The 19384-nt window shown below is 41.1% G+C and overlaps 1 protein-coding gene across 3 annotated transcripts in view; it reads left to right on the forward strand.

Annotated features, from left to right (window-relative positions):
- The window catches only part of Exoc6 (exocyst complex component 6), a 139452-nt gene that overhangs the window by 13032 nt on the left and 107036 nt on the right, over positions 1-19384 (forward strand). For all 3 annotated transcript variants that reach the window (XM_028773486.1, XM_028773484.1, XM_028773485.1), the window contains exons 2-6: positions 10174-10345; positions 11398-11445; positions 11601-11691; positions 13443-13488; positions 18083-18287. In XM_028773486.1, the coding sequence (XP_028629319.1) occupies positions 10174-10345; positions 11398-11445; positions 11601-11691; positions 13443-13488; positions 18083-18287 (562 nt within the window). The remainder of the gene's footprint in view (positions 1-10173; positions 10346-11397; positions 11446-11600; positions 11692-13442; positions 13489-18082; positions 18288-19384) is intronic.

The raw sequence follows: 19384 nt of genomic DNA on the forward strand, positions 1-19384 counted from the left end.
TGGGAGTTGGTGTGCTGTGAGCTTTTAAGGATATTTGATCTTGCTAAGGTGAGCTTGGTCTGCTTGCTTCCTTGGGACAGTCTTTAAGTCAGTGCAGTGTCTGTTTCATGAAACAAAACTGAAGGTCTCCTTCAGTCTCTGTGCCTTGCATAAACATTAACTAAACCTGCCGCCTACAGGGCTAGAGAGGATCAGCCGAAGAGTCTTTCATTCTCTGTTTCTTCTGCAGTAATCAGCCTGTTTGAGGCTTTCTGTCTCTAGATGGTCAAGATGCTGTCTTTTATTAAATTATCCTTCTAATCAAGCTAGAGCTAAATATATAATTGTATGACTTGATAATTTGTTCTGTTTTGGTAATTCTTTCATCAGTTCTAGTTTTGGGTAGTCCCAAGGTCGGTCACTGACACTCACCTAGCTTGTCTATTATTGATTTATGTGTGTGCATTTCTGCGTGTTTGTGTATACGTGTGCATGTGGAGGCTAGAGGCCAACCTTGACTGTCATTCTACAGGCAAGGCCACCTTTTTCCTGGGCCAGGGTCTCTCACTAGTCTGGAACTTGCCAATTAGGCTGACCTGGGTGGCCAGCTAGCCCCAGGGATGCGCCTGTCTCTGTTCTCCCCCCTGGTATTACAGGTGTGTACCAGCATGCTGGCTTTTAAAATGCAGGTTCTAAGGATCACACTCAGGTCACTGTGCTTTCAAGGCAAGCATTTCACCGATGACGTTGTCCCGGGCCTTGTTCTGTTGAATTTTTAAAACTGCCTTTTGGTGTGATAGAGGATGATTTCCTGATGCTCCTTTCTGCTCTCCTGATTGAGGAGTCCTTCCTCTCTTCACTTTCTGGATTTTTGGATTTGGACCCTTTGCTTAATTGATACAATCTTTAAATGTGGTAGATTTTTTCTCCGGTGATTTTAGTTTACATCTGGTTTTGCTTTGGTTGTTCCATATATTCTGAGCTGAGCTCTCCTTATTACTGTTTCAGAGAAGTTTTGCTGTTTGAATTTTGTGTTTTTTCTGTTGGCACTACAGTTCTAAACAGTGGGTCTTAAAGAGATTCTAGTTTTTGTTTTTATTCTAGTGTTTTTTTTTGGTTTTTCAAGACAGGGCTTCTTCTGTGTAGCCCTGGCTGTCCTGGAACTTATTCTGTAGACCAGGTTGGCCTCGAACTCAGAAATCCACCTGCCTCTGCCTCCCAAGTGCTGGGATTACAGGCGTGTGCCACCACTGCCTGGCTATTCTAGTGTTTTTGCTATTTTGATGAGAAGTCAATGCTTTAGCACATTTCTTCTTAACTGTAAACTAATGTTGCTGTGAGGGATTTTGGCAAATTGTTACAGTTCAACTCTAAAGCTATTTGGCAAAATGGGGGCTACAGCTGCTCTATATATCACCCGATATTTTTGTTAAATTTTCTACAGTGTTCAAGGGAAGCAGTCTCTATCCACATGCATAGTCTACTTAATTGTTCAAGGATTTTAAATTTAAAATGATGTTAGCAATTGTTTCTTCTAGAGGACAAATAAAGTGACCTGCATTGGGTGCTGCCCTTTCTCACCCTTTGCGTTTTACCAGGCAGTCCAAAAGTAAACAGGAAGAAACATCTCTGTGGTCAAGAATGTGACAACAGGAAGGAGGAAGTCTATTGCCAAGTCTGTGCTGGCTGATTACACAGAGGATGTCCATTAGTAAGTGTGCTGTGCTATTACCCAGTGCTGGAGACAGCGCTAATGCCAGTCACAGGAGTGTCAGCTCTGGGTACAGGAAGTAATGTTAACTAATGTTAACTAATGTTTCCTGTGCGTGAGGATAGGGCACCATTAGTGAGAATCAATTACAGGAACTGCACAGAGTGGAACACAAGGCAAATAAAATTCAACATCAGAAAGCTAAGAAAATATCCTTTCATTTTTTGGATTTTGCCTCTTCAGGGAGCTCAGGAAAGTCAGATAAGTCTTATGATGTGTTTCCTGTTCTAGTGCTGCAAATGGGCAAAACTAGAGGCTCAATCCCCAGCACCTCTTACCCAAAAGTGGGGTGGGGTATGTTAGCTCTGTTATAGAAAAAGTTTTGAATATTTCAAATGAACTCAAGGAATCAGGTTGTCATTATCTTATAAAGCATTAAAATTATTTTATTAGATTTATGTGTGTTTTGTCTGCATTTGTGTTTGTGTATAATGTGCATGCTTGGTGCCACAGAATTCAGAAGAGGGCCTGGAACTGGAGTTATGGATGGTTTTAAGCCACCGTGTGGGTGCTGGGTCCTCTGTAAGAGCAACAAGGGCTCTTAACCTCTGAGCTTTGTCACTAGCCTCTTTAAAGAGTTTTAAGAGCACATGTGGCAAACAAGATAAACCGATTTGTGGGCAAACATACAAAGAGTGCGTGTTTTGTAAACCAGAACTCTTCCAGGATTAACAAAAGAAATAGGCTCTCACGTTTCTATAGCTCCTCCCACAAAGTTCTTAGAAACTCAATTACTGTGCAGCCAGAGACTACCACATTGGTTTGAATACCCAGCCAGTTTCAGGATACCTTAATCTATTTGTGTTCTAATAATTTTTAGCAGTACAATATTATAGATGGTTTGGGAGGAAAGCTTGCAAAATCATCATTGCAGTCCTGGGACTGTTTGGGGCTGTTTTCCCATAGTCTTCCCATTTTAATTGGCTTTAGAGACTTATCTCTAGATTATCAGGTGGTGCTTCCCAGATTTTTTAAATGTCATTGCACAAATTGGCTGATGGGATGGCTCAGCTGGTAAAGGAGCTTGCTGCTAAGCCTGCTGGCCTGAGTTCAATCCCTGGAATCCACACAGTGGAAGGAGAGAACCAGCTCCCTCAAACTGTTCTCTGGCCTCTATGTGTACACCATGGCACAGTACATGTGCACGCACACACATGCATATCACAGTGAATACATACAGGTGAAATAGATTAAGCAGGCCACACCTCTGATAGAAAGCTTCGACTAATCTATGACTTTAGTATCAGCCACACACAATACTTGACATGAATAAATTACAAAATAATCTTTTTGTAGGTATTTAATGCTGGTCTAGAAAATGAAGCACAGTTCGATATTCAATTCATTTAATTAAAGTCAGTGCTGATTTTATTATCAGCTTTTGGTATATATAATACACATAATTTTTATACATTTATTTTAAAGCCAAATAGTGACTTTAATATAACATTTAGTAAAATTGTTTTGTGTGTGTGTGTGTGTTCTTTCAGTACCGTTTGGTAACTAAATGTCAGGTAGTGTATAACAGATAAAAGTGTCTCCTGTGCCATGCTGGCCATTCTTATAGAAGCTTGAGTTTGGAGAATTTTTGTTGTGTTTATAGTTCTGCTTCACCACTTAAATGCCTATTTTAAAGTAAAAAGTAACAAGATAAAAATAGCTTTAGAAAGAAAAATCTAGCCAGGCATGGTGCGTACCTTTAATCTTAGCTTTTGAGAGGCAGAGGCAGACAGATCTATGTGAATTCAAGGTAAGCCTTGTCCAGGACAGCCAGAATTACACAGAGAGACCCTATATCAGCAAAACAAACAAAAACCAAAAGAGAAGGCTTATTTTTATTTTGCTTTTATACTTCTCAGAGGTCAATTAGACTGTTGGATGGATGTACTTTGATGCAGTTTTAAGATTGCTGGTTCACCTGTCGGTGAAGAGTGCCCTCTGGTGACCAACTCTTTTTATTAAGATTTACAGTTTGCACCTTCACACTTCTGAATTGAATATAAAGATGGAAGACCTCATCATTTCTCAGGTAACTGAGAAGATAGAAATACACTAAACAAAGTTGACGTGGTGTATGAATGAGGAAGATCGTGTGGACTGTGTGTGGAGGGCTTGGCAAAGTTTCCTGTCCTTGGAGGGTTATCTAGTGTGACTGTAAGATGCTGAAGGGGCTGTCTTGAGCTGAAACTGGAAAGGAATGTAAGCTATATCAAGGCATATGTAGGATAAAGCATCCCTGGAATGGAATTTTCCCTCAAATTAAGTAGTTTCTTGAGCAAATGGTTTGCTAATTTAAGTTGGAAGGGATCTGATATTTGTTTAAAAGAAAATAATTCCAGATCAGATATGTTTTGTTGTTGTTTTTTGTTTTTAAACTAAATAAAGAGCCTGTTTTTAAATTAAATAAAAAGCCTTTCTCCCACATGGCCTCTTCTTCACTGTTTTTAAATAAAGCTTTACCTCATTGGTTTTTACATAGTTGTTCCTGAAAACCCAGAGCCTTAAGAATATTGGCAAAGGCTTGTGGTTTTCAGGCCTATCTCTACCTGCAGCTCCAGGGTCTCAGGTGGATTCTGCACTGCTTCTGCAGAGGCAGAGCCACTGAAAGACTGAATTACTCTCAATCCTTAATAGCCAAGAATGAAAACTTACGATATTAATAAGAGTGGTATTCAGAATCTGAGAATTCAATTTAAACTTGAGAGTACTTAAAGAAAAATGATAAGTAATTTCTTTTTCCTTCCTTCCTTCCTTCCTTCCTTCCTTCCTTCCTTCCTTCCTTCCTTCCTTCCTTCCTTTCTTTCTTTCTTTCTTTCTTTCTTTCTTTCTTTCTTTCGGTTTTTCGAGACAGGGTTTCTCTGTGTAGCCCTGGCTGTCATGGAACTCACTCTGTAGACCAGGCTGATCTCAAACTCAGAAATCCACTTGCCTCTCCCCCCAAGTGCTGGGATTAAAGGCATGCGCCACCACTGCCTATTTCATTTTATGAATTTATTTCATTTTATGAATATTATTTTAATATTTCATGACTATGAAATATTAAGTTTATTTTAGAAATATATTAGGAACGGTAAGCTGGAAACTAAACTTGATTTGGCATCTGAAGAACTGGCAAGAAAGTAGCAAATCACCTACACTGGGAGGATGAAGGGGATGAGATGGGTCTTCACTGCTAGAGATGCAAATTCAACCTACTCTGTCAACTGAGGATCTGACAAGAGTGCCCTTGAGGGTAATATTGACGAGGTAGAAAAGGGAGTCACGGGCCTCGAGGGACCCAGTGGTTCCTACAGCTTGTCAGAGATGAGTTTGCGAAATTTCTTCTCAAAAATGTTTTAGAAAGACTTGACAGCACAAGCTGAAAGTAGGGTCACTAGTGCCCAGAGATCCCTGGAATTATTTTTATTGAGTTTCTAACATTTGGGAGTCCTTTTTCTTGCTAGGTGACCCCTTTTCTTTATTGAAAACAATTAAATTTTAATAAAAATGCATTTGTTTTTGTCTTTAGACAAATAACACTGCAGACCTAGGCCTGGACCAGCTAGCTCTCTTTTGTCTGTGCGTCTCATGTATCCTATTAGAGAGTGAAGCATTCTGAGATACAAGAAAAATGCTTATTTTTCCTTGGGAAAAAAGCTATAGTTATTTCAGTAAAAATAGATAATATGTGGAATCTAGGATTAAATGCTTTGAATTATATTTCTTTTTTTTTTTAAAAAAAAATTAAATGGTGTTTCAGGAAAAAGTAATTGTTTCAGACGCAGTACATTTTATTTTCTTCCTAGATATAGTGTGATGACTTATTCTTTATAATGAAGACACAGTGAAAGATAAAATACTGAAAATACTATAAGAATATGTGCTTTATGGTTAAAAAATGGTTGTTACCAGAAATGAGTCCTTTTTTACTTTTCTGGTGAATTAACTTTTTCATCACCTTTTCTTTACCAAAATAAAACCATAAAGTATTTCTAACTCGTTTCATTTACAAAATGTAGCACCTATCAGAACACCCAAGTGTGTCAGCTTATCAGATAACAGTTGGCAATAAAAGCATTAATTTTCACCTCACCCGTTTAACATTTAGATGTTAATTTTCTTATTTTCAACCACTAGGTGGAGTCCTATACAAATAATTCAAAAAAAGCATCTGGGAAAGCTACTTCTCTAGTTTAAATCCCAAAAGCCCCATAGTACTAGACGACCAAATATTACAGAACAGCTTATACTTTAATGCTTACCGTTGACGTGTGAGATACAGACGAGGATGGATTCCGTCCCTGTTTACACAATTAAACTATGCACAAGAGACTGTTTTCATGCAAACCTAGTTGCTAAAATTAAAATATGGGAATAAAATCTTTAGGGTAGTGTAAATCATGTTCATTTTCAAATCACAAGGTGTTTTTTGTTTAATTTTGAGTTTTGCACTGTGCTTTTGCTGTGTAGCATAGAACCTTGCTAGAAGATTTTATTGTGTTATGCATTTGAAAGGGTGGCTGGCTCTTACCTTGACATCACTGTTTGCGTGTGGAGCACTGAGGTGCCACCTTAGTGGGCTGGAGGTTAGGAACACTGGCTGCTCCCCCAGGGACCTTGCTTCAGTTCCTCACATGGCATCTCATCACTGTCTGTAATTTCAGTTCCAGGGAATCTGACGCCCTCTTCTGGACCCTGCATGTTCACATGGTGCACAAACATACATGCAAGCAAACATGGATACACATACAATTAAAATCTTTAAGTTTTTAAAAAAAGGTATCCCTTTAATGAATGTGGAGTAGTATAGCATTTATGATCATTCTCATGTTTTATCTTGTTGGGTCTGTCATATTTATGAATATTTGTGTGTTTTAGGAGCTTGGCTAGATTTCCCCATAGACATTAAAAGTCCTGGGGAACATTCTTTTAAAAGTATTTAATTCGAGCCCAGCATGATGGTGTACACCTTTAATCTCAGCACTCGGAGGCAGACGCGGACGGACCTCCAGTTCAAGGCCAGCCTGGTCTACAAAGTGAGTTCCTGGACGGCCAAGGCTATTAACACAGAGAAACTATCTCGAAAAACAAACAAACAAACAAACAAACAAAGTTTAATTAAAGCTGCATATAACTAAAATTTCTAGAGCAATATATCTTACACTAATATATTAAGCCAATATAGTAACCAACTTTGGGTTAAAAAGTGAATAATACTGACAGCCCCTTTTCCTGCCCCGCACATTGTAAGTTCAAGGACAGAACGCCAAGTGGGTTTTTCAGAGAAATGCGGGAGGGGCCTCAGTATTTTCTCCCTGTATCCTGCTCCTCTTTTTGTGCGTTTGTAACTTAATGGTGCCTAACAATTAGCCACACCTCAGTTCCCACCGCCTTTCCCTGGCCCCGGGTTGATTGCACCTGATGGGTGCAGCAGTGCACGGGAAGCGGGGCGGGAAAGGTGAGCTGCGCGCGCTGCCGCCCTGCTGACGCTTCCCATCCTTCTCCATGGTGCTGAGCGGGAGAGTCAGATAACATGATATATTTTAAATTATACCGGACCAGATGGATTTGGGATTAAGTCTTGGCTGTGTTTTTTATGCGACTTTAGACTTATGTGTTAATCTTCCTCAACTGCATTTGAAAACTGGGCTGCTGGCAGTCTGCTGTATAGGGGTAGTATATATTTAATGAGGCCACGCATGCGAAGCACTGGACATGTAGTGTGTACTCAGGTGGCATCTGTATTACCACCGTACTAAGACATAAGCAGCAGACCTGACTCCGCTCTGCACCACGCCTGCCCGGTATTTTACAAGGGTTCTAGGGATTCAGGCTCTAGTCCTTGTGCTTCTCAAGGCAAGTGCTTTAACCACTGAGCCATCTCCCTAGCTCCTGGAGTCTGAATTGTGAGGGCTATTAGACTGAATATATTTCACAACATGGGACTCAAATGTATCTCTCATAGCCCATGGACCTTGAAACAAAATAGTGGCAAACCGTTTCAGTTTGCTTGTCCCAAAGGGCTTTCTTAAGATATAAGATTTTCAGTTTAACCTAGAGCAGCGAACTTACACAGGGCTTTGCAAGGCTGTTGCAAGAGAAAAAAAAATGTTTATAAGATCTTTTGGTTTAATATCCCCAGTATTCATCGTGTGGCTACTGCGTTGATACTGGAAGGGTGAGGCCAGGTAAAATCATACCAGGTAGGAAGCAGTCGGTGATGCTTTAAAGCAAGACGTGATGCTGGCTGAGACTAGGGTGATGTCAGTGGATATGATAGGGCTGCTCCATCAGAGGTGGGCAACTTAAAAAACCATTTATTTATATAGATGTATGTATGTATACACCTATGTGTATACATACACACGCTGTGTGTGTGCATGTGTGTACGTGTTCCATGGCATAGGTGTGGAGGTCAGAGGACAATTCATGGGAATTGGTTCTATCCTTCTGCCACTGGGGTTCTGGGGTTCCAAGTCAAGTTGTCAAGTTTGGTAGCAGGCAGAAGGCAGACCTGCTGAGGTCTGCCCAGCCCATGTCATTTACAGTTGTGTTGGGCTGCCTTTGTCACTGTTCTGGGCCATAGATTGGATATTGGTCATTTGTGGTTAGAAGAGAGAGAAAGGTAGTGAGGGACGATTTCGGGGGTTTGTCTGAGAAGCCGGACAAGTGGACTTTGCTAAGATGAGGAAGATGATGGAAAAAGCAGGCTTGGGGGAACAGGGTTAGGAATTCACTTCTGAGTAAACTGAGGATAAGTGCTCATCAGACTTGCATGTGGGGAGATATGGCTGAGGTTTGAGGCGAGGGTAGTGGTGGAATTTTCAATTTGGAAGATGTTTGTGTGTTTGTAGAATCAAGCGTATATGCATGAAAAAGAAGCCACCAGGGCCAGAGTCTCATTCTAGCCCAGCATCCAAGGAGCCTAGGTTCTTAATTACCAACCTGCATTGTCTCTACTGCGGGTAGTACTTAACTCATTAAGAACTGCAGCATGAAGCTATACTTAGAGGCTTTGATGTGTTTGGAGAAATAATATATATATATATATGTTTGTATATATATATATATATATATATATCATATATACATATATAAACATTTAAATTACGATACAAAGTAGTATATGATTACATTCCAGAGTAACTATCAAGAACCACAACTTTATCTGTCCTACAGAGGAAAAGATTACTCCACACAGAAATGATTGACCCCCACATCCTGCCTTTCTGTGTTTATAACCCCTGTGTGAATGAATTACGATTTGAGAAAAAATAAATAAATTATTTAAAAATAAATAAAGAAAGAAAAAAGAAAAAAAAAGAAATGATTGACAAAAACCGGGTGGCAAAAACAGAACTCACACTGAATCTTGATCAGGAGGCAGCGGCTGAGGAGGCCCAGTGGCCTTCAGGCTGCCTGTTCTCTCAGAGGTGCTGTGCTCACAGTTCTGCTTGGTACTTAGTGAGTTAGCAGTGGGAAAGGCACATTGGGCGGGCTGGAGCAGAGGGCCAGCGATGAGCTTCCATTTGTCTTTCCTTAGTGACATTGTGTGGGTAGGCCTTCCTGTGTTGTCAGTTAGTGAAGTTCCCTTAAGCCTTGATGCTCCGGGCTTTTTATTAGGGTACAGTCATGTGACTGAGGCTAACCGCCTGTGTGGCTCTGCCTCACTGCAGTCTTGCTGACCTTGGTTTTCAGCCCCTAGAAAGCCAAGACCCTCAGTTTTGTAAACATTACTGTTATCCCCCCATTGTCTACAGACAAGACATTCTAAAGTATTCATTCCTGGAGCCAAGGGCAGATTTACCGTATGATGAAGGGTGCATCACCCTTTCTGTGGAGTCAGTGTGAGCTGAGCTTTGCACTTGGCTTGCAGTTGTGTCGTGGCCAATCTGATCTTAGACTTGAGGATGTAAACTTTGGAACCAGACAGCCAATATGCATATTCCAGTCATCAATCTTGAACTGTGAGATGTATGGCAATTATAATGAATATGTATTCAAAAAGTGAGGATAATGATAGCATCCACTTTATAGACTTACTGTGAAGATGGAAGAGCTAATATGTAGCTTTTATGTGTAGTTCTGACACACAGTAAATGTTATAAAAGCCATGCATTTCTTCCTGCATTTCTTACTCCCAATATTGATTCAGTTTTGGGCCTTAGTATGTTGGAGACTGGTATTTGACCCACGTATCCCAAGCCTCAGGACTTTATTCCTAGATAACTAGGGATATATTTAGAGAGCTTCTGAGTTTTTGAATATTAGCATACCCCAAAAGAAATATTTTCCACAGAAATAAAGTTACTTCTGTGGAGGTAATAACTGTCCAATTCATTTACTTATTCAGAGATTAAATCTGTAGCTGTTGTAGAGATTGAGCTTCATAGGAAAACCTCTTGCTGACTGAGACGTTAACTTTAGTTTTCTTATACATGCAGATCTGTGTATGATGATCAGCCAAATGCACACAAGAAGTTTATGGAAAAGCTAGACGCCTGCATCCGCAATCATGACAAGGAAATTGAAAAAATGTGTAACTTCCATCACCAGGGCTTTGTTGATGCGATTACAGAACTTCTCAAAGTAAGGGCGGATGCTGAAAAACTGAAGGTAGGAATACGTTCAACTACTCCTTGCTTTTCTTCTCACTAAGTTATGTAATACTGTAGTACATGGGCCATTGGCTGCCCTTTCAGAAGGGAGATAGACAATGAAGGGTCTATTTACAGTTTCAGGGTTTTCAAAAGACAATAATGCAATGCTGTTAAAAGCTATCCTCTAATGTCAATCATGAAAATATACTATAAATGATTTCATGCTGCCATGCTGTTATTTAATTATATTGAAAAGTTTATTAAAGTAAGTTCCTCTCCATATTTTGCCACATCAGATGCATTATTTATTAAACTATTTTTGGATTTGTTCAGTCAGAATATAAAATAATTATGTGAATTGTCTTGTCTTTTCATTTAAAGTGCTTATCAGACAGAATGCAAAGATTGTGATTAGAAAAACCATCATGTGAAGGATATTCAGATAACAAGAGACCAGAGACGGCGTCATGAGGTCACTGAGCACCTCTGTTCTGCAGCTAATGAGAGTTTTAATGAATGAGAGTGTGCTTCCTCATACGATGACCTAATGAGTCACTTAGTGTGTGGGAAAATCCAAGTTGAGCTCTGGCTGCACCTGCAGCTTGAACATGTTGCTGTGGATTGAGATGTCTGTGTTTGATGTTCATCAACCTCCCAGGGTTTGCATTCAGAAAGTATGAATGTTTAATTACCGTAAAATGCAATCGCCATTTCCTGTGACAGTGAATGGCACATAGACCTCATTGAAGTTGTCAGAGAGGGACCAGTGGTCAATTGGGTCAGTGATTTGAATTGTTTGACAGACTCAGAAAAGCAAGTAAAGTTCAAAAATCCTGAGTAAATTTGAGAAGTTTGCCACAAAATCTGTTAAAAAGAGCTGTCATAACCAATTGAAGTTAACAAAAGGTCTTTTCAATCAGAAGCTCAAGTTCAAGCTGTAGAGTTAATTTGAATTTGCATTTCTTTGTTCTGAGTTTCTCATGAAGCATGATCTGATTACAAGGGTGAGCTGTTACATCAGGGCAGCTTTATCCATGTTTGTCTAACTAAGGTGAAATTATTTTTAAGGTGCAGGTTACTGATACCAACCGAAGGTTTCAAGATGCGGGAAAAGAGGTAAGAAAGGGATGGACGGGTGGTGGGTGGATGGACGGACGGATGGATGGTGGATGGATGGATGGATGGTGGATGGAGGGAGGAAGGAAGGGAGAGAACTTACTATGTGGATACCATTTAACTGTTTAAAATTGTCAACACTTTTATTTTCTAAGGTGATATTACAAACAGAAGATATTATTCGGTGTAGAATTCAGCAGAGAAATATTACAACTGTAGTAGAGAAGTTACAGTTGTGCCTCCCAGGTGAGTCAGCCTTTGGTCTCAGATGATGTTTGCTGTGGTAAAATTGTATTTTGCTTGTACCATGTAGTCGTCTTTACTATGGGAATTACAGATTACTGTGGTCGCTTCCCAACCACAGTGCTTGCCTTCGTGTTTGCTCTGTTCTCTGGATGTCTGTGAGTTTTAGAAAGTAAACGTTTCCAGGTTGCCGCTGTTTGCTAAACATCTTTGCTTTTCCTCTCTACATAGCTGGCCATCCGGGTCACTCCACTACCACCCTACCTCCTGTTTGTCTGTCTGTATTTTCCTCAGCATACTTCCCCTCAGGGAGAGTGTCTTTACATTTTTCTCACCTTTATCTAATTTGCTAATTTTTCTCCCTCTGGTTTTTGGATTATTCTGTTACTTAACAGGTTGATTTTGCTTTGTTCACAGTCTTATTTTGCTGAGAAGGTAAGAACACATCAAAAATGCTAGGCAAGCCTTCCCCTTTTTTGTCTTTCCTCCTGTATTTGGAAAGGCTCAGATATTACTGGAACATCACATGAATTCTGAAGAACTAGCCAGTATTTTCTTGTTTTAAGTTGGGTGCTTCTTGTTGAAGCAAAACAAAGCAGGCACATGCTGTTTCTTTTCTTCACATTGTCAGTGAAGTCCATTTCAGTGCCTGGCTTACTGTGCTTTCTCTTTAGAAGAAACCTAACCCTCCATGTCCGGGGAAGTAGAATACCTTGTACACTATGTGATGTAAATTTAGCTTAGCATATAAATGATATTGTCAGTAATTTGTATTGGATAAGATAAATGTATGATTGTTTTCTCACTAATGAGAATAGCTCTTCTTAGAACGCATAGAAGCCCTCTCAGTTGAGTACATGGTGGACCAGGGATTTACATATTAACCTTGAATAAGTAAATTGCCACTTTTGTAAAAGGTTTCAGGGTTGAGAAACACTTTGAATGGGGTTTAACAGTACCTCTGCCACCATTACAGACATTGGATGAGCCACAGGGACAGTTCCTTCATTGAAGGCTTTGTCAATTGTCACTTTATATAATAAGCCTAAAGGTGGGTACCGGTGGAATGACAGGTGGATTCAGCACATGCCTTAGTGGGCTGTGTAACAGACATCTGCACAGCATCTCCGAGCACGAGTGAATGCTCTCCATTGCCACACCCAGAACCACCCCCTTCCCCAGGCTACCCTTTGATGAACAACACATACATTTTTCCATGTGCCAGGCAATGTAGAAGATACTAGGATACATCTCAAAGTTTATTGTTTAACTGAGTAATTATATTTCTGGGGACTCGTAGAAGGGTTGAAATAAATAAAGATTTTTTTGCTGGGTCTGTTTCCACTGTTGTAATTCACCCTGCTGTTGGCATTTGAATTTGACAGTTTTCTTTCTTTGTAGACGCTGTGTACCTTTCCTTGTGGAGTTAGTTGTATTACAGCTGTGCTATTTGCGTTGAGTCAAATGAATCCCACTCTCAGTTTTCTTTCTCTAATTTCACTTCTGAAAAAGAGATATTCGTAGTTTCTGAATAGAATAATTTTTACTAGGTTCCTATCTCATTGCAGGTATCAGTGTATACAAGTTAATGTATATGATGTTCAATATGTGCAAATTAAATGATTTTTATGAATTTAATGCATATAACTTTTTTGAAAATGTTAACTATCCACCCGGTAGTATAGAGAAGACTAATGAATTTGTTATGTGGAACATACTTTTCTTAGAAGGCTAAAATGTTGTTTTTAATGCAGTGCTGGAGATGTACAGTAAGCTGAAGGAACAGATGAGCGTGAAAAGGTGAGTCGGCTTCTCTGCTCCCTTAAACCTCAGCGGCTCGCACAGGCCGGCTCAGCGGGGATTACAGCAAGTCTGAGCTCTGCCTTCCACCTTCCCTGTTACCTTGTCACGCAGTGTGCTTACCGCTATCACTCAGTAAGGCAGCGGTGGGCACGCCTTCATGAGCCCTCGTCCTTTACAAGCGATATAAACGACCGATAGGCCGGGTGGTGGTGGCGCACGCCTTTAATCCTAGCACTTGGGAGGCAGAGGCAGGCGTATCTCTGAGTTCGAGAGTTTGAGGCTAGCCTGGTCTACAGAGTGAGTTCCAGGACAGCCAGGGCTACACAAAGAAACCCTGTCTCGAAAACACCAAAAAACAATGGTTTTTATTATCCATTTTATTTATAAATAAAATTCAGTAATCATTATTTTGGAGGCAGGTCTCACCTGTAGCTCAGGCTGGCCCGAAACTCATTTTGTAGCTACAGACTTGCAGTGGTCCTACCCTCTTAGCCTCTGCAGTGCTGGATTGCAGATGTGAGGCTCCGCCCCTCTGATGACCTTGAGGCTCTGCCCTCTGATGATCCTGCCCTCTAGCTGTTCTTTGCCTTTCCTGAAAAGTCCAGGTCAGCTCTCTGAGCTGCCTAGGACACTGGAGTTTGTTTCTTCATGATTAGATTTAGGTGGAATGGCTTTGTGAGTCTGTGACGTAAGTGGTGTTGTCTATCTCTCGCCGCATGTTGCCAGTAGGTGTTTCCTGTCAGCTCTTCCCTAGACTGTGTTGCATTTGATCATTTGGTGAAGGAGATGATTACCAAATCTGTTTTTTAAAAATTCGCAGCTAAAAAAAAAATCCAGGTATGGTGACACATGCCTTTAATCTCAGCATTCAGGAGGCAGAGACAGGTGGATCCCCGAGTCTGAAGCCAGCCTGGTCTCAGAGTGAGTTCCACAACAGCCTGAGCTACACAGCAAAACCTTGTCTTAAAACACCCCCCCCCCCGAAAAATTGCAATTAACGAGTAGTAATTAGTAAATACTTTGACTCATGTTTCCTGATAACTTTCCACCCTGTAGTTTGAGAACTTAAGATTTCTCACTGGAGTTATGAAATAGTGGCTTTTAAAAATGTTTTTATTCCGCCGGGCGGTGGTGGCGCACGCCTTTAATCCCAGCACTTGGGAGGCAGAGGCAGGCGGATCTCTGAGTTCGAGAGTTCGAGGCTAGCCTGGTCTACAGAGTGAGTTCCAGGACAGCCAGGGCTCCACAGAGAAACCCTGTCTCGAAAAAACCAAAAAACCAAAAAACCAAAAAAACAAAAAAAACAAAAAAAAATGTTTTTATTCCATTACTACTTATGACTGGCTGTTTTAGTGTGGAGAAGGGATTTCTGTTTTTAACCTCTGTTTTCTTTTCTTTTTTTTTTAACTTTTCCTTGATTCTTTGTAAATGACACATCATGCACCACAATCCCATTCATTTCTTCGTCCTTCCATATCTGCCTTTGCAACCTCCCCACCAAAATAAAACAGACAAACAAGCTAACAAATCTGGCTGGAGCTGCAGTGTGTCGTGGTGTGTCACACGGTATTCCCTTTTGTCTACATATCTTTACTTGCAAATGTACGTTGCAAGGAGTCATTGGTCTAGTTTGAGGACTCTGACTTCCGCTACACTGTCCATACTGGATCGCCTCTGAGACCTCCTAGATATCCTGTTGTTACCCTGTGTCATGGAGATTGCAGCTTTGGATCTGCAGGCGTGGTCCCATCACTTGCTCCAGTAGTTCATAGGCGGGTTACATGTAGGGGTGGGCCAACTCAAAGCTCTGGCTCTGAGCCTGGGTGGTAGTTGAGTTGGTCATCCTGCCAGATCTGCACCTAGGAGACCTGGGCTAGTTTTCCAGCATTGCTCAAGTGAGGGGTGTACAGCCCTCAGGGCTGGCTTACTGGTATCCCCCTCCGCCAGAGCTAGCTCTACTGTACTACCCAGGCAAGGTACAGGTTGCTCTCCCAAGTGCTGCAGCTGGCACAGTGTAGGGCCAGCTCTCAAAGGGAGTGGAGGCACTCCCTCCCCCACCTGCTCACACACCAGGAAAAGCCAACCAGGGGCAGGCAGGGAAAGCTCTTTTTTTCCCACACCCTCAGGGCTAGCTCACCTGCCAGCCCCCTTTCCTGAGTGTGTTGCCAGTGAGGGCCTTGGGGCTAGCTCTCCCAGGCTGCCCCGGTAAGGGGTGGGGCCAGCTCTCTGCAGCCCTTGGACATCAGCATGACCCCAGACAGCAGCCCAGACTAGGGATGTCTGCATGGCCTTTGGTGGTAACGCCCCACCCCCTACTGCTGCAGGGCCATGGGCCCAGACATGACCCTCAGAGGCAGCATGGGCCAAACGTCACCGTGGCCTTAGGTGACACAGGCTGCTTATTTCAGGCTGTTCCTCACTATCCTCAAGTCTCCTGTCTGTCTCTCTTCACTGTGCACACATCCTTCTGCTTCTCTTTCTCTTCCATTCTCCACCATTTCCTTGTTCATCTTAGCGGCCTCTGGGTGTCTTCGGGGTGAGGACTGTCTCAGGCAGGTTCTGTCCTGCCTCAGTCTCTGCTTTCTTTGCTCCTTTCTTCTTCTTCTGATTATTGCTGTGACGCCATGGATATTTAAGAAACAAACATGTTAGCTTATTATTCTGTTTGATATACAAATCATTCCATTTTGTCTAGAGAAATCCACAAACCAGTTTATATCCTCATTTGGACACAAATTTTGTTTGTCATTTGATTTTGTGTGCTTTCCTACTGTATAGTAATGTGGTCAGGGCTCCCAATGCACTTCTCTGCCCACACCTGAGCTCCTTTAAACAATAGTAGTATTTAGAAACTAAGATTTGCCTACAAGCTGGGCTACACATACACACACACACACACACACACACACGCGCGTGCGCGCGCACACACACACATGCACACACACACACATGCACACACACACACACATGCAGACACACAGTGGAATATGTGTGAACAAGCTGATGAGCTTGCTTCTCTCCATGTGTGTTCTCTGATGCCTTGTGTCTGCCATGGTTGCTATTGGGAAATGTGAAGTTTGAAGTCATTCTCTTATTTTTCATTTATCAACTTCTCCTAAAAAAAAAAAAAATCTTTGTCCTCTGTGTTCTGTGAGTTCTTCAGTCTAATGCTCTCCCAAATAAGCTATTTTAGCGAAAGTATTCTGAAAGTTCTTTGTGATGTTTTTTATTGGTCTTTTGGGTTCCAGCATACTTGGGGACCCACCTTTTAAAACTGTCTTTATTTTATGTATGAGTGTCTGCATGTTTGTACCTGCATTTTGTGTGTGTGCTTGGTGCCTGCAGAAGCCAAAAGTGGATATTGGATTCCCTGGGACTGGAGTTACAGATGGTTGTGAACTCCCATGTGGATGCTAGGAATCAAACTGTGGTCCTGGTCCTCTGAGAAAGGAGCAGGTGTCCTTAACCACAGCTTCAGGAGCCATCCTTTGACTTGGAAACTATCTTCAATCTGATAATGTGCTAGGGAATTTTCTTGATATAAATTTGCTTCTTAGAATACTGACCTATTCACCCCTTTCTCCTTTCTTGCCTCCCTCCCTCCCTCCCTTTCTTCCTCCCTTCTTCAGAAATAGCATCTTACTGTAGCCCACCGTGTTCTTGAACTTAAGACCATTCTGCCTCGAATGCAGGCTTAACAGACACGAGCCTTGCCTTGTTACAACTTTTTAATGTGTTCTTTCTCCATCATCTTTCAGTTTAAAGTATTTTCTAGCTTTTCATTGGACCTTTGAAATTTAGTATGTTCATATGTAATATGTTATATATAATATAATAGGATATTAGTATATAATTCGACCTAATTGTGTTGTTTCTACTTCTGTGTCCTGGATCCAGTTCATTGTAGCATCTTGGCCAAGTTACATACTATGTTTCAATTCGTATTCATACAGAATACAAACAGTATTGTCTGCCATTAAATTGTTCCTCAGAGGGTTGAAAAACATATACTCCTGAAAATTTGTGTCACTTTCTTGGGGGCACAAGTTCTACTTTACTAATTACTGAATATCTGGTGTGTTCCATAGTGCCTGATACATAGTGGGCTTTCAGAAAATATTTGTTGAATTGAAAGAAATCACTCAATAAGTGATTTTCATTGGACTTTGAGCATTTAGTTATGCTTCTAATTAAATAGTAGTATGAAATTTTCTTTTAAAAAGTTAAATAAAATTTACATTTATTTAGAGTGAAACGTGTTATAGTTTTTGATGGTACCATTGTATGGATAGATGATATGGTAGGAGAGAAATAGTAAGAAATTACATAGTGAATAATTAAGTATCATGTTGTGATTTGGAAGTTTATTTACAGTTAAGGTATTGTAATGACTGTGATAATATTGCTAGTGTTATAGATTTAGAAAAGAATTAAGTAAAGATTATGTTAGGAGAAGCCATGAATGTTCAGCTGGCAGTGTGTATACAGTATACACAGCGTGTTTAGTAATAGAAATAAATGTTAATTTTATTTCTCTCCTGGTGCTGTATATCCACATGAACTTTTTATGTTCCCCTTTAACCTCTCGCAGGTATTATTCTGCACTTAAAACAATGGAACAGTTAGAGAACGTGTACTTCCCCCGGGTTAGCCAGTACCGCTTCTGTCAGCTCATGATGGACACACTTCCTAAACTCCGGGAAGATATTAAAGACATCTCCATGTCTGATCTCAAGGACTTTCTGGAAAGCATTCGAAAGCATTCTGACAAAATAGGTGAAACAGCCATGAAGCAGGTGAGCTTGATGTTTTAGCTCATCCAGGTGTTAATTGTGTCTGGCATGCTTACTATTTCCTTGTGATCCCTGGTCCTCCTCTAGATGGAGTCTGCCAGTATTTTCTTTGGACTTACAGCTATTTTAAGAATTTAAGCCGGGCAGTGGTGGTGCACGCCTTTAACCCCAGCACTTGGGAGGCAGAGACAGGTGGATTTCTGAGTTCAAGGCCAGCCTGGTCTACAGAGTGAGTTCCAGGACAGCCAGGGCTATATAGAGAAACCTTGTCTCAAAAAAGAAAAAACAAAAAACAAAAAGAAAAAAGAATTTAAGTAAAGTCAGTTTAATCTGAGACCTTGAGTCCCTCGCCAGCTGAGCTCCGCCCTTACCTCCACACGGCTCTACACTCGTGTGTTCTAGCCAGATGAGCCTTAAAAAGAAATGGCAGCCATAGAAGTGGAAGCAGTTCTATGCTAAGGTCCTAATTGTTCCTTTTTAAAGATCGACCTTATTTTTCATTATGTGTTGCACGTTGTATGTAGGTATGTGTATGTGAGTGCTGTGCCTGAGCCAGCCAGAGGCCCTGCGTCCCTGAAGATCCCGCTGCAGGTGGTCAGGAGCTCCCTGATGTGTGTGCTGAGAACTGAACTCTAGGCCTCTGCAAGAGCAGCGAGTGCTCTTAACCGCTGAGCCATGTCTCCACCCCCTACAAATTGTTCCTTTTAAGAACGTATTAAAAGTTCTGCCGGGCGGTGGTGGCGCATGCCTTTAATCCCAGCACTTGGGAGGCAGAGGCAGACGGATTTCTGAGTTCGAGAGTTTGAGGCTACCGTGGTCTACAGAGTGAGTTCCAGGACAGCCAGAGCTAAACAGAGAAACCCTGTCTCGAAAAAAAAAAAAAAAGTACAGTCAGAGTTAAAACCCACAGTTCAATCATAGGATCAGAAACAAGCATAATAAAAGATAAAATGCAGCATGGAAGTGAAGAAAGCCAAAAATTGGATCTTAATCTTTTCAAATAAACTTGATAATGCCTAGTGAGAGTATTAGAAGAAGAAATTACCAATTCAGGAATTAAAAAGAGGGCATTGCTACAGATCCCGCACCTACATTTAAAT

The sequence above is a fragment of the Grammomys surdaster genome, unplaced genomic scaffold (assembly GCF_004785775.1).
Source record: "Grammomys surdaster isolate TR1022 unplaced genomic scaffold, NIH_TR_1.0 229, whole genome shotgun sequence".
In the NCBI taxonomy this organism is placed as follows: domain Eukaryota; kingdom Metazoa; phylum Chordata; class Mammalia; order Rodentia; family Muridae; genus Grammomys; species Grammomys surdaster.